Raw genomic sequence first — 15,927 nt, forward strand, 5'->3', positions numbered from 1 at the left:
TTTATTTAAGGAAGCATGTAAATGTGTTGGAAGCAGTTCAGAGAAGGTCTACCAGACTAGTACTTGGATTGGATGGGTTGTCTTATGAGGAAAGATTGGACATACTAGGTTTGTATCCACTGGAGTTTAGAAGAGTAAGAGGCGACTTGATTGAAACATATAAGATCCTGAGGGTTCTTGACAAGGTAGATGTGGAGAGATGTTTTCTCTTGTGGAAGAATCTAGAACTAGGGGTCGCTGTTTAAAAATATGGGGTTGCCCATTTAAAACAGAGATGAGGCAAAATATTTTCACTCAGGGTCGTAAGTCTTTGGAATTCTCTTCCTGAAAAGGTGGTGGAAGCAGAGTCTTTGAATATTTTAAAGGCAGAGGTGGATAGATTCTTGGTAAGCAAGGGGGTGATAGGTTATCAGTGGTAGGTGGGATGCAGATTTGAGGTTACTATCAGATCAGCAATGATCTTACTAAATGGCGTAGCAGACTTGAGGGGCTGAATGGCCCACTTCTGCTCCTTGCTCGTATGTCCATATTTTGCACATTAGTTCTGCTGTAGGCAACAACAAATGGGCACTTTGATGAAACAGGCTAGAGAAGAAATCTGATGGATTTACACACCCGAATGCTCAATGCCTTGGGAATCCTGTCAGAAACGGGATCTCAGTGTCAAGGAGTTGGCACAACTTGGCATTTTCCAACCTGGAATGGGTCATATCCATCAGCACAATTGTGGGACCCAACAAAATGCAGCACCTGATAGCAGATGTCTCAACTTATATTGCAGAACCAACAGTTTCTATCAAAATCTGAGCGTTGCAGTGGAAACTCAGGTGAGTCAGATTGCTGCCACCATGGCTGTGGAAAAATGTGTTCAAAGGTGCTTCCAAGGTGTCACAGTGCTCCACCAGTGTGGTCTCCAACAGGGTACTAGGGTTGCTAAGGTGGCCTGGGAGAAAGGCAGTAGCTCCATGGATTAAGAATCTGCTGTCTTTTCTCAGGAGGACAGCATACAGACTCCCACACTTGCCGGCCCACCAGGCCCTTGCTGTTGCCTGTTGGCCAGACTGTTGCAGCCCAGGTTGTAATGATGCTGTCTGAATTCAGCACTTCTAACCCAGAACTGCTTGAGGTCACCTTCCAAGACCATCTGCAGTGTTCTCAGCTGACGCTGAGCAGCCTTCCACCAACCATGCTGTAGCCACTGAGCTAGCACCTGTAGCAGTATAAAGAGAAGCAAAGGCACCATGGAACAGACACTGAGGGAACATAGCAAGGATGATTAGTTTATTAGTGTCTGCATTACATCATGATTTAATTTATAAATTTGGATTAGAATATTAGAATATTTTGTGTTGGCATTGATTTTTGTGGGAAAGGAGACAAAGTGATTGAGAAAGAGAGGGCACAGATTTAAAGTAATTGGCAAAAGCAGCAAAAGCGACATGAAGAGAAACTTTTTCATGCAGCAAGTGGTTAATATCTGGAAAGCACTGCCTGGGAATGTCATGGAGGCAGGTTCAATCAAGGCTTTCAATAGGGAATTAGACTGTTTTCTGAAAAGGAAGAACGTGCAGGGTTGCGGGGAGAAGGCGTGGGAATGGCACTAGTTGAATTGCTCATTTGCAGAGCCGGTGCAATGGGTTGAGTGGTCTCCTTCTGCACTGTAACAATTCTGTGAAGGTCAGTGACAGAGTAAAAGTAAGGAAAATGAAACTGTTGGCTAGTGGGGAATTATGGTTGAGGGTTACTAGTATCAGTCATGAATAATTTGCTTTTTTGGAACTTGGGCAAAAAGGAGCTAGCTATGTTGTAGCCTCCCTCCTTTTTCCAATCCCTCCTCCTCATGTTACTCAATGTCGCTCCTTCTCCATTTCTTCATGCTCCACCTTCCCTTCTCCTCCATGTGCTCCTGCTTCTCAATTCCTTTGTCTGATAGCTGGTGAGAAGAACCACTCCCTTATTATGGAAAGGTTGTGCAGCATGCAGCGTAACACCATAAATCTCGAGACCTGCTTGGCTGAGTACTGCTGGATGCCTCAAGAACAGTCTAGGCAGCAGTAGAGTTGCCTGAAGACTCCACGGAGTGCTCTATAATATTCCTTGTGGCAGCATGGCTTTTATTGTAAGTCTGCTGTGCTGGACTGGAGTCATGAACCATGACATGTGGAAAACCCTTGTTGCCCAGTAGCCACCCTTTGATTTGCTGTTGTGGATCAAATCAACTGGCACAGAGGACTGCTGCTGATGATTTTTGGTCCGTTTTCAAGGTGATCTGCAGCAGTCCCTTTAAGGACCACTGGTTGGGTCACTGTATGTCGGTGGTATTCACAAGAAAAATTTCCAATTGGGAGCTTGGAAACTTTTAATTAGGCTGCAAGTAGAATTTCATATATACTTATTGGCCTGAATTTTTCAGGTGGTGGGAGCAGGCGGGGACGGTTGCGAAGCTGATCACCGCCCATAATTGGCTCCATGCCGCCATTTTATGCGGGCGGGCTGATTAAGGCCCACCCAGCTTTAGACGTGAGCCGTATCAGCGCTACCTGTGCGAGCAGGGGAAGATAAAGAGTCGGGGCCAGCATGGCACTGCCTTGGGGAGATTGAATTGTTATTGTAATTAATGAATAAATGGTTTAAAAATTTATTTAAACATGTCCCCTCATGTGACTGTGTCACATGAGATGGGGCATGTTTTTATATTTCGGACATTTTTAAAAGTTTAATTAATAAAAGCTTTAGGAAATGTCATCCTGCTTGTGGATGAGGTTTCCTAAAAAATGTGAAGGTCGCTTGGCCTTTTAGCCTGCCCACCAACCTTAATGTTGGACGGGCAGTGTTAACAAGTACCTTAATCACTTCTTTAATGGCCTTAATAGGCTGTTTACATATCAGCAAGTGCGCAGCTGACTCTGGTGCGCCCCCGCTGAACGAAACATCGCGATGACGTCTGGACACACGTGCGACACCATTTTAAGTGTCGGCGTGTCAGGCCCATCCCTACAGGCCAACTGAAAAATCCTGCTCATTGTGATTTATTTCTTCAAAAAGGTATCTTAGTATGTAAGACATAAAAAATAATTATACAATGTCAACACACCATAACTATATACAGTTTGCCAAGTGTGATCTAACCAAGATTCGATATACATTGAGCATAGCTTCCCTACTCCCTTGTGGGAGAGTCTACGTCCAGAGGGCATAATCTCAGAGTAAGGGGTCACCCATTTAAGACAGAGATGAGGAGGAATTTCTTCTCCCAATGGGTAACAAATCTGTGGAATTCTTTACTGCAGAAGGGTACAAAGGCTGGATGGTTAATTATATATTTATATATATATATATTAAATATATATTATATTTAATCAGTAAGGATATCAAGGGTTATGGGGAAAAGGCAGGAAATTGGATTTGAGGATTATCAGATCAGCCATGATCTCATTGAATGGCGGAACAGACTTGATGGGCCAAACGGCCGACTTCTGGTCCCATGTCTTATAGGTCCTACAATCAATATTTGACCCAATGTTACCAATTGAAGCTGCCTACCTGTATGGGGCAGGAGAACTGTTTGTCCATTTTGTGGCTGAATGGGCTGATGGCTGTGCAGGTGCGCAATACACATGTGCAAAAACAAAAGACACAAGGGCAGAGGCAAGAGGAGTCTGTCCAGCAGTCTCCCAGCCACTGCCTAAGAAATACAGGACAAATGGGATCCAACAAGCAGCACATAGAACAAAAGATGAAATTACAGGACAGTCCTATAAAATACAGGATGGCTGGTCATCTTGCTGAGCCTATGCATCCTGTAAGCAGTCCATCTTGCATGTGTTCCCCTCAGAGGCCCTAAAGCTTCCTGACAGTTCTCAACCTGCTGCTGCTTCTGCTCCTTTTGCTACTCTTTCTGCAAGCAGAGTTGAGAGACCTGGATGAATCCCATCTTCTGCAATGCACAATCCCCTTTCTGGGCTTCTTACAATTTGCAACACAGAAAGAGACCAATGTTCCAGCTGCATTTTGTTGTTGTTTGAGCTCCACATGAGACTCTGCTCATCCTCCTTCATCTAACCCTATCAGTGTAGCCTTTTATTCCTTTCTCCCTTATTTATTTATCTATCTTCCCATTCAAGGCACCTATGCTCATCACCTCAGCTGCTCCATGACAAAGCACAATTCATATTCGAACGACTCTCTGTGTAAAGATGTTTCTCCTGAATTCTTCATCGCATTAGTGACTATCTTATATTTGTGGCCTCTAGTTTTGAAGCTGAATATTTTCAGCTTCTATACCCTATCAAACCCTGTCATAATTTGAAATATTGTTACTCTCAGCCTCAGCTAATCTGTCCCTCGTGATAGTTATAATCCATTTAGTTCTGGTATCATTCTTGTAGTTCTTTTTTGCTGTTACTGTTCTCCTCCCGCTGGGCAGCATGAGTTAAAAAGGTTTGATTCTTTTCTTCTTCCCAACTAATTTAATAAACTGGTTGAAATTTATGACCAAGTTACTTCAGAAGTTATTAGACAAAGCAAACTGAGTGAAAATAAAAGGTAGATCAGAAATGAACACGGAAAAGCAAAAATATATTTGTTATATCCTGATGCTATTAATATTATGCTTGTAACTTTACAGGTCAGACATCTGTGCAATGTAAATTAAACTATTGGATAGGATGAATGTTTTAAGGAGATTTTTCAAATAGAACTTAAATTATACATGGTCTTCTCCTCTGCCAATTACTTAATGTGAAATGCCTTTCCCAGGTCATATTGTCTGATTATTTATCGAAAATCAAAGTTCCAATGTTAATACAATATAGTTAACTTTTTTTTTCTAATTTTGAGTTGATTTCCCTACCATTATTCACTGAAGTGGCAGAGATTAAAAAGAAGAAAATGCACTAACGATAGGAATCTGACGTAAAAAGCAGAAAATAGTGGGATACACAGCAGGCTCATCAGCAAATGAAAGAAAAAACAAACATTTTAATGGTGGTTCACCAAATGTATGCTCCTGATGCCAGAACTCTGGAGGGTTTGAGAAAATATGAGTATACTTTCCATGATTTCCCATTCAAAATTGGCTTTATTTCATGCTAAATCGCTATCCTGTAAGTCCTGTTCCAAATTGCTGAGATGCTGGTTATGAGTGTAACTCCTGTGATAGGTATACAGCAGGAACAAGGTAACTATCTTCTAACTGAGTAAAATACTCCAGTTTCTCCTGGTGCCACAAAAATAATTTAAAACTTACTGGGGAGAATTTTCTCCCTGTCGGGCGGGCTGGATGGGAGCGGGCATGGACGGGCGCAGAGCTGATCACAGCTTGTGATCAGCTCCATGCCACCATTTTACGTGGGCAGGCCAATTAAGGCCCGCCCAGCGTGACACACGGCCAGTAGCGCTTAGCGCTACCTCTGTGGGCAGAGGGAAGATGGAGAGTCGGAGCCTGCGCCCTTTCGCTGCCTCAGAGAGATTAAGTGCATATTGAGATTTTTCAATAAAGAAACATAAAAAGTACTTACGCATGTCCTCTCATGTGACAGTGTCACATGAGCTGGGACATGTTTATGAAATGTGAAAAAAATATTTATTTACTTAATAAAACCTTCAGGAAACTTTATCCTGCCCATGGATGAGGTTTCCTGAAAAACGCGAAGGTTGCTTGGGCTCTTCACCTGCCCGCCAACCTGAAGGTTGGACAGACAGCGTTTGATACTTATGTTAATTGGTTTTTTAATGGCCTTAACAGGCTTTTGACAGTTTGGAGGGCGTGCCGCTGAACGAAAGATCTGAATGACGCGTGGTGATGTCGGGACATATACCTGACATATGCTGGGCCTGCCCCCGCACGCTGATGTAAAAATTCTCCCCACTATTTTTGGTCTTTGGTTGCACTGCCAGTCAAACTGGTCAGATCATAAACAGCACTCATTCCATCCACTTATCTCCAATATATGTCATAGAATCCCAATTTGCATAATAAAAGGGCCAACCACCTGAAACCTGAGGACACTTTGGCTGCTGAGGGATAGGACCCTTTAAAAATGGTGGTAGCTGAAGTGTTGGCATTAGGATGGCAGTAAAATCTACCAACCTCCATTTTGTGACCATTGTTCATGTTGATTTGGCCAAGTTAAAGTTGTCTCAAAAAAAGATTTCATTACTGAAAAATAACTCTCTTGAATACTTTTAATTGTTCCCCCGATGTACCCATACAATTTAAGGTGAGTTGTCTTGCTCATGGTACTCTATGTGCTGCTTAGCATATGTTCCATGGCTACAATTCCAGAGGAAGTCCACCAGAACAGCCACAAATTAGGACAGAATCCAGATATTTTATGTTTCATTCCCAGTTCAGCAATTCCTCTATGGACTTGTGCCGGCAGAGCCTCCATCTACAACTGAAATACCATCAATATTGTGTGAATGAGATGAGGGGTGGAGGCTATGTAAATCCAGGGTTCCTGCTTCCCAAACCTCAGTTGGGAGGTAGACCTGTATAGTGCTGGTGGAGTATGTCTGAGTCCGCCCCCTACCAGCAACCCACCAAAGTTGCCTGTTCAACTTCAATGCAGATAATGATGAAGGTCACAGGCAGCCATTGGGATGAATGAGGTGCTAGATTTAGAGGTTTCTCTATTTACCCTGAATAATGCATATCTGGTGAGCTAATGCAAACATAGTAAAAGCCAGTGGGTTCAGGACAAGAAAGCAGAAAATTGTTTCCTATGTAAGGTTTTATCAACAAGATCTAGCTAGCATGTAACCGACCAATATAATTGCCATTCACATATTCTATAAAGTCAACAATAGTTACCTAACAGTAGAAATATATTTTTAAAACATATTCACAGAAAAATGTTAAAGCATTTTCAATACTGTAGCATATGGACTGCAATTGTAGCAGAACAACTTAGTAAACTTTTCGTAGAGACAAATAGAAAGTGCTTACCATTCTCAGTGATCGTATCATGGAAGGTTTAAGTGTCGGAATATTTATTGTGGATAGTACCCATTCTAAGCAAGTCAGCAGAACAATAATAAAATCAAATGTATTCCATCCATTTCTCAAATAGGACATAGGATTTAGTGCAGTCACCTTCAAAATTGCTTCTATTATAAAAATAATTGATAAAACCTGTATTAAACGAGAAACAATTATTGAGAATGAGTAACAAATCTAAAAATAAGAGATGCAATGGAGGGTTAAGGCTTTAATCATACTTTAATAAACAGAATGTTGGAATAAATGCTGTGTGTGGTGGATGTTCGCATAAAATTCCTGTCTTTGCTATTTTACTGAAGGTTTAGTAAGATAGGTATATTACACCCAATTGTTTTCAGAAATTCTTACACTCTTTACTATATTTCCAATTTACAATAGTGTAACAGTGAAATAAATACTAAATTATTTAATTATAATACTCTGGTGTATACGTATATATCTACATATAATTTAAAAAGTGGACTAGAAATTGGGGCTTTGCATTTTGTGACCTTCCTGCACCCATTGCAGTGGAGATAGGCAGCAGGCAGATGTTCCATATTTACTCTATTGGAATGTTGGTCTGTGCTAGCTTCCTAAATGCACAGCATACGCTGATAGCACATGATGCAGCCACCTTGCTCTTCTTAAGGGCAGTTCATCCCTCTTCAAGGGAAGGCTCAGTGAATCACAAGAGGCTTTTCCTGAATGCTGGTGCTGCAATTATGAAGAAGAAAATCGGAACACTAGGGTAGAGAGAGGGCTCCCAAACTTATGGAATCAGTGCTGCAGCCCTTAGCTTTGGGGGTAGACAGGAGGAGAGACATCATGGTTCTGCAGGGGGCAGAAAGCCCTCAAGGACTATCCTCAGAAGGGATTGGGAGCAAATAACCAGGGAGATCAATTCTCAGAGACTGGACTTAGGCACCTGGCAGCAGTGCCTCAAGAAGTCTAATGGCCTCACTCAGGTCCTTAAGGTCAGTGAATGCACTTTCCCGTGACATTCCCTACCCACTACACCACCAAACTCTCACATTGCTGAATACGCCACAACCCCATGACTCACCCATTAGCAGTCCCTAGCTCCTAACATCCAGATACCCCATCTCACCCTCACAGCCATTCCAATGATACTAGCCTCACACTCAGATCCCATTGCCTCCAGCTATCCAGCTATGACAGATGCATCACCCAAACACACTGCAACACAATAACTGGCATTCTTCTCTATCTCTCTTTCAGGACAAGGTGGCACACAATAGAAGAGAGCTGAGCAGAAATGATGAGGGACAAGGACACCAGAGTCTCCTGAGTCCAGTGGAGGAGATGATTCATCTCAGTGATAAAGCCCATGGCATCCATTGTCACTGACAACACTGAGGCTGTCAATATATTTCTGCCTTATGTTTCTTCTCATATCCCAGCTTACTGCTATCTGGCATGATGTGCAAGCTGCAGATGGTGTGACTCTGGCAATCTTGCATTCCACCCCCGTCCTCCTCCATCACATCAATATTCCCCTTTCTGAATTCCTGCTTTCAGACACCCAAGAACTGCCAGCTGCCCAGTCATAGCAACCCTAGGAGGAAGAGAGAGCAACAGCATTGCACTAATGGAGAGACTTCATCGCTTCATGTGACACTCACAGCCACCAGCTCAGATATTGGCACTGCATGCACATTAGACACAAGTATAGAGTTGAGATCTGCAGATTGCGTGGCACTGGTAGTGACTGGGCTACAACCAGGAGAGAGGAGAAGATAGTCTTTGTGCCAGCCCACTGGAAGGCGAGGTTGCAGACAAGTTCTGCTACAGGGATCTCAGCTGAGGACCTCAATGGGGGAGCATACAGGAGAACATTGATAATGATGCATACCAAGATGTTGGGTGCATTGGCTGGCCTGCCAGACAATCTCCAGTGACTGTCATGGAGCACGGAGTAATCTGGCTCCAACTTGGCTGAGACATTGTGCAGATCTTCCCCTTTCCACAGCCTCTGCACCATCTCCCTGCTGTGCAGCTAACCCAGAAGCACTGCTACTACTGCTCCCATATTTGTTGCACATTTGTGTGGACAGGTCACCAACTCCTCTGCTCTACCTCTGTGAGGATTCAGCAACACTCTGCCAAATCCATAGTACTTTCAGACAACAGCAACAATAGAAATTGTTCTAAATTACCTTAACTGCAAGTTGTGTGCCTACCCCTTTAAATAATGCTATTGCCAGGCCTCTCTTCAAGCTGAATGCAGATGTGTGACAAGCGAATACATTGAATGGATCGACAGGGTTCTAGTTCGCAAATAGAGCGTCAAATCAGCCAGCTTGGCTGAGTGACATCATGACAGTACCAATTCAGAGGTTTCCTTCAGGGGCTGAGCATCCTTCCCAGCATGGAGTACTGTGTGGGCCACACTAGAGGCAGCTAGATGCACAGCCTGTTCCACTTAGAGGGCCTCCGGTTTCCATTGCACCATTTGCAGTCACGCTACATACCCAAATATCAAGCCCTGTGTAGTTAAGGAATTTGAGGAATTCCAGCACAATTTCTCTCTGATTAAATATATTTATACTTTGGTGCTTGTATTTTGTGTTGTGAGCCCCCATCCAAAATTAATTGGCAGGATCCTGTTGGATAAATAACAATGTGTTAAAGATGCTGTCATATATGCACAAATTGGCCAGCCAATTCATGGGATTAAGAAATATGTTGTGAGTTGTGATTCTGCAAAACTGGCCAAACAATTAACAATGCTTCACACAATTAGCATCTTACTCTTAGATTCCTAGTTATTTTTAGCAATTTGCTGGAATTGCACGTTAATAGTCAATTAAACTCATCACAGAACATTAAGTCTGGTAATTAACAGTGCAAGTACATTTTGAAGGATGTAATTATGATTAATGCAGTACCAATCAATTTCTGTTGCAGAAACTGAACAATTTAAACTGTGAAGTTTCATTCCTTCAGGTGCTAGATTGTTCTTGGAAATTTTAACAATACCAAATATTCAATTTTTTTTCTTAGTTTCCTTTCAGTCTCTACTTTCTCCCTTTCTTAATCCAATCTTTATTTCTCTTTTTATTTCTCACTCTGATTTGACTAATCCACTCTCTGTTCCTCTGTTTCTTTTAAAATCTTTAAATCTTATTGATAAAGGAGATACAATATTGGTCCATCATTCACTAAGATCCCAGATGCTCCATTATACTGACTGTGCCACATAAAACTCGCACTTCCAGAAAGTTATGGAGCAAAAGATTTTTAAACCGAAGGATGCAGATAAGAGTCTCATGCAGCATGAGGTGAGCGCCCAGCTCAATGAGATCCAGCGTATTAATGAATTTATAATTTTACTTTATCTCAGTCTATTAGCAGAAGTATGACTTCATACCTGTTTTGAAGTGAAAAGTCGGCCCTATTCGACCATAGAATTTGAACTGGAAAATTTTGGCATTGAAAACGTATGTTTGGACTCATCTTGATGCAGTATCTGTACTTGAAAATGGTTTTTATCCATTTTTATTGGTCGGGGTTTTAAGTCCTAACCTCAGCCTAGAGCCTAAGGTGGGCTCTACCTTAGCTCCTAGAGACCAGGTATGATTGATCTGACCAGGTGTGTCTCCACTAACCACACACTGGATCTCACTGAGTACAGGATTCAGGAACTCCTGAAATAGGAAGTCCCCACACACACATGATGATGGCTGTGTTTGGAATGGGCAGAGACTCCAGCTCCAATAGTTCATCGCGCAAACTGTGCATCTGGGTCCTCGCTTAGATTTTTACCATTCTGGTGGACTACTGCCAAAACAGAAACATGCCAGAAAGGCTGTAGAATTTTGTGGCAATCAAGTCTTATTTCATTGAATATTGTAGATAAATCACATACCTTGTGCTTATGATGTGCTTATCTTGCACAATACTTACAGTGTTCCCACTTTCTAGGGCATGAGAGTAAGGTGCTTGATGGTAGTCTATCGACAGCAGAAGGGTATTTATTAGGATGCAGATAGTAATTACCCCTTCAGAAAGTGGGTGTGAAACAATCATCATTAAATAATCCTGCAGCCTTAAAAATGTTGGACAACAGGTCCAAGAACAAAACTTCTGCTTCAATCTTTTTTTGAAGGAATAACATTTTGACTTCTTTTGTTTATCAGTTTCTTCCTCCTCATCTGCAGGAAAAATATAAAACATTCAAAAGTGAAAACACAAACACTGACCCAAACAAAAGCAAAGTACTAAGAATGCTAGAAATCTGAACTAAAAACAAAAATTGCTGGAAATATTCAGCCCGCCTATCAGCATCGATGGAGAGAGAAACAGTTAACATTTCAGGTCGATGACCTGCCATCAACAGTTTTATACTCGCTTAAATGCCGGGTAAAATATAATTGACCAACAGTGAGCTAACTGACAGGTATTGAGCTACTTAGATTCAGCTTCTTAATTTCATCAAAGTGAACTTACATTGCTTGGATGAGAAGTTATCAACCTGAAACTTGTCTTTTTCTTATACATTTCTTAGGTCTGTATTATTTAGTGCAGGTGGTGCCTACTGAATCCTCAAGGGAGGCCAGATGCAGCAGAGAGGACTCAAAATCAAATGTACAAATAGACCTAAAATTAATGCTGGCAGGTTCTTTAAGGATGACCTGAACAAAATGGCAACTGCCATCTTGCGCAGCATCGTGGGAAAAACTGTACTTGCATAATATAGCTAGTCTCCTGTTTTCAACCAGCCCCACATTCCTCAAATCCCATTAGCAAAAATCATGAATGACTGCTGAGCTCTGTCCCTCCTCTTCTTTAAATTAATCTTGAAGCCTGGAAGATTTCTGTGGAACCAAACTCATCTCAGGCCATTAGCAGAAAAGGGATCAGAGGCTGTCAGCTCCCTGCCTGGTCACTTGATCCCAACAGCTAGATTATAAAGGTTTGGGAGAGCACATCTGTGATCTCCCACTCTTACGCAAACAGCATTAATAATGGGTTATCTCAGGCTGAACTTCAGAAGTTCTGGGTTCAAAAACTATAGAAGCCCAAGAATTAGCATTTCTTTTAACTCTTTCAAGGGATGTGGGAATCGCTGGCTGGGCTGGCATTTGTTGCCTATCCCTAATTGCCCTTGAGAAGGTAGTGGTGAGCCGACTTCTTGAACTGCTGCAGTCCATCTAGTGCGGTACATCCACACTGCTGTTAGGGAGGGAGTTCTAGGATTTTGACCCAGCGACAGTGAAGGAACGGCGATATATTTCTAAGTCAGGATGGTGAATGGCTTGGAGGGGAACTTCCAGGGGATGGTGTTCCCATGCATAAGCTGCCCCTGTCTTTCTAAGTAGTAGAGGTTGCATGTTTGGAAGATACTATTGAAGGAACCTTGACGAGTAGCTGCAGTGTATCTTGCATATGGTACACACTGCTGCGACTATGTGTCAGCGGTGGAGGGAGTGAATGCTTAAGTTGGTGGATGGGGTGTCGATCAAGCCAGTTGCTTTGTCCTGGATGGTGTCAAGCTTCTTGAGTGTTGTTGGAGCTATACTCACTTTTAAAAAAAAAATAATTTGACTTTAGTACTTTTCATTTCCTGGTTGGCTATCTGTGAGAATTTTTTAACGCAGTTGGTTACTTGGACAGCTTGATGACATCACTGCAATCCAACAGTGGCAATTCCATTCAATTATGCTACTAACCATTGCTAGTCAAATACCTTGACTATTGGCAACCGTTGCCTAAGTTCAAAAGAAAATTAATTTCATTGTTGTCCGTGAAGTTGTGAAAAATTTAGCAGCTTACTGTCATTCTAACCTGATGGCTAAACAGTACTTAGAAGGTTTGCTTTCAGAGTGAAATGTAGACACACTAAGTAGCTGTTGCTAAAACAAATTCTGATACCTGTAGTGTCTGTTTTACACTCTGCCACATGAAATATATTTTCAAACTAAAATATGTTTCTAAATTCCAAATAGTCTTGGGTGGAATGTTCTCTCCAATTTTGTGATCAATAATAAAGCCCTCACTTCAAACTCAGAAATGTCCAACATTATTTATCCCAAACTTAAGTATTTTCAAAATAGAGGCTAAAGTAAAGATTGTAGATTTAAGTGAAAAGGGTAGAAAGTACTTATGTGCTTAACAATACAAATGCCAATACCAATGAAGACAATTGATTCACAAATAATCTAATGTGAACTCACCAAGCTGTGAAATTTCTGTTGCCCACGATATTATAGACTCCATTGAGAAGCCCCGAGTCAGCTTTTTTCCACATTGACGAAACCGTTCTTTCGGATTAAGATCTTTTGCGCGCTAGAAAATAATTTAGCAAACATAATTATTGAGCAAGCGTGAAACGCGCCCTGAGAAAGGCTCAGCACTGCTGGTGGGGGCAGGAAAAGGTTGGGCACCGACATCACCACGGGTGCTGGTGAACGCTTCCACTGACAGACAGACAGACAGACAGGAGCCTCAGGGAGCTGCAGACCTCTCAATAATAAAGGAAAACACAAAAATACTGCAAAAAATATCCATGCAGCACAATCAAGCACCTGAAAGCATACCTCATAAAAAAAGTCCCCAGATATTTCTTATTTTATATCCAAACAGAGATTTCATCCCGCCTTTGGATAAGGTTTCATCAAAAATGTAAAGCCCATCTGGCCGATTGGCCTATCCACTAACCATATCGTTGGACGGGCCACGAAAAATCACTTACAATTGGGCAATTAATGAGATTAATTGCCTACTTAATTGTTGGCGGGTATGCTAAAGGTTGGAAGAGGGCCTGCCGAGCGAAATATCATGTGAGTACATGACGATGTTAGGATGCTTGCCTGATATCATCTCCTGCGATTTTATGCCCATTCAGGTCAGGCAAGCGCCCGCTCGTGGGATGTAAAATTCTGGCCTAGAAACTACATACATAGGTACAGTAAAGGTTCATGCTAGCAGCTGTCTCCATGTTTGCTTCTACACATGGCTCTGTCCAACACCACACTGACCCCTAGGTGTGGGTCATGTATTCATTTAATCACTGTGTGGGTAGTACTTTACTCAGTCCCATGTCAACACCTTATGTGCCAGAATATACTACAGGTGTAAGAACTCTTGAGTTGAACTGGATGACAGTAGCTGCATGGAAATGAAATTGGCTGAGTGACAGGAAATGAAGAGTAGTGATGAATGGTTGTTTTTTGGACTGGAGGAAAGTTTATAGTGGAATTCCCCAGGGATCGGTGTTAGGATCCCTGCTCTTCTTGACATTTATTAATGACCCAGACGTTGGTGTACAGGGGCACAATTTTAAAATTTGCAGATGATATGAAACTTGGAAATACTGTGAACCATGAGGAGGATATTGTAGAAATTGAAGAGGATATAGTTGACAAATAGGTGGACAAGTGGCAGATGAAATTTAATGCAGAAAAGTGTGAGGTGACTCATTTTGGGAGGAAGAGTGTAGAGAGACAATGTAAAATAAAGGGTACAATTCTAAAGGGGCTAGAGGAGCAGAGGGATCTGGGTATTAATGTTCACAAATCACTGAACGTGGCAGGACAGGTTGAGACCATTGTTAATAAAGCATATGGCATCCTGGGCTTTATCAATAGGTGCATAGAGTACAAAAGCAAGGAAGTTATGTTAAACTCTATAAAACGCTGCTTTAGGCTCAGCTGGAGTACTGCATCTAGTTCTGGGCACCACACTTTAGGAAAGATGTGAAAGCATTAGAAAGGGTGCAGAAAAGATTCCTGAGAATGGTTCCAGGGGTGAGGAACTTCAATTATGTAGAAAGTTTGGAGAAGAGAAAGTTGAGAGGAGATTTGATAGAGGTATTCAAAATCATGAGGTGCCTGGACACAGTAGATAGGGAGAAACTGTTTTCATTGATGGAAGGATCGAGAACCATAGGGCACAATTTTAAGGTAATTGGCAAAGGAAACACTGGAGACATGAGGAAAAACTTATTCATGCAGCTAGTGGTTAGGATTTGGAATGCACTGTCTGAGAGAGAAATGGAAGTAGGGTCAACTGAGGCTTTCAAAAGGGAGTTGGGATCATTATTTGAAAAGGAAAAGTGTGCAGGGCTACGGGGAAAAAGTGCAGGAGTGGCACGAGGCAAATTGCTCTCTCAGTGGGCCAGCAGAGATACGGCGGGCTGAATGCCTTCCTTCTGTGCTGTAACCATTCTATGATTCTAGGTTTTCAAACCCGTCACAGGATAAAAGAGCGTTAGGAGAGCTGAGATGTGGGTCAAAAAAGTGCAAAGGGAGTGGTTGAGACACAGGATAAGAGTGCAAGGAGAGTGGACCTGCGTGAGAAGGGCAGTGGTGGTGGGAGATAAAAGCTGGTGGCAGAGAGCCCCTTCAACCTGTTTCTACCTGTCAGAGTCAAAGTGTGACAGCATAGGAAAACAGGTAGGTGATTGGTGGATATCTCTTCCGTGTCTCTTTCGATTAGCCAAGTGGTCTAAATCAGGAGACATTATTACAGCTGAAGAGTATAGTTAAGAAATTCACATTAAAATTAATTAATTAAATAGAATAGAGATGGCTGGGCAGGTGATGTGTTGCAACTGTAGTACGTGGGAGCTGGTGGATGCCGGTGCAATCCACGGTGACCACATCTACAGCAAATGTTGGCTGCTCAAGGAACTTTGACTCAGAGTTGATGAACTTGAGACTGTGGACACTGTGACACATCAGAGAAGGGGAGAGTTACCTGGACACCAAGTTTCAGGAGGAAGTCACACTCCTTAGATTAATTATATCAAATTTGGACCGTGGTCAGGGACAGGAGTGTGTGAGGCAGGTATGGGGATCCAGAACTTAACTTTGGAGGAGCCTGAGCCCTTGACTCATAGGTAAGAAGTTCTTGCTCCCAGTGTGGACGATCGCACAGACTGCTGGGAGGTTGAGCGAACTGACCATAGCACCGTAGTA

At 42.2% G+C, this 15,927-nt stretch overlaps 1 protein-coding gene across 1 annotated transcript in view; it reads right to left on the reverse strand.

The window, feature by feature from the left end:
- LOC121275700 (sodium channel protein type 3 subunit alpha-like) overlaps positions 1–15,927 on the reverse strand; it is a 204,554-nt gene that overhangs the window by 155,794 nt on the left and 32,833 nt on the right. The window contains exons 7-9 of the mRNA XM_041183284.1: positions 13,183–13,294; positions 10,913–11,160; positions 6,950–7,135 (exon numbers count right to left, since the gene is read on the reverse strand). Coding sequence (XP_041039218.1) covers positions 6,950–7,135; positions 10,913–11,160; positions 13,183–13,294 — 546 coding nt within the window. The remainder of the gene's footprint in view (positions 1–6,949; positions 7,136–10,912; positions 11,161–13,182; positions 13,295–15,927) is intronic.

This window comes from Carcharodon carcharias, chromosome 1 (genome assembly GCF_017639515.1).
Source record: "Carcharodon carcharias isolate sCarCar2 chromosome 1, sCarCar2.pri, whole genome shotgun sequence".
NCBI lineage: Eukaryota > Metazoa > Chordata > Chondrichthyes > Lamniformes > Lamnidae > Carcharodon > Carcharodon carcharias.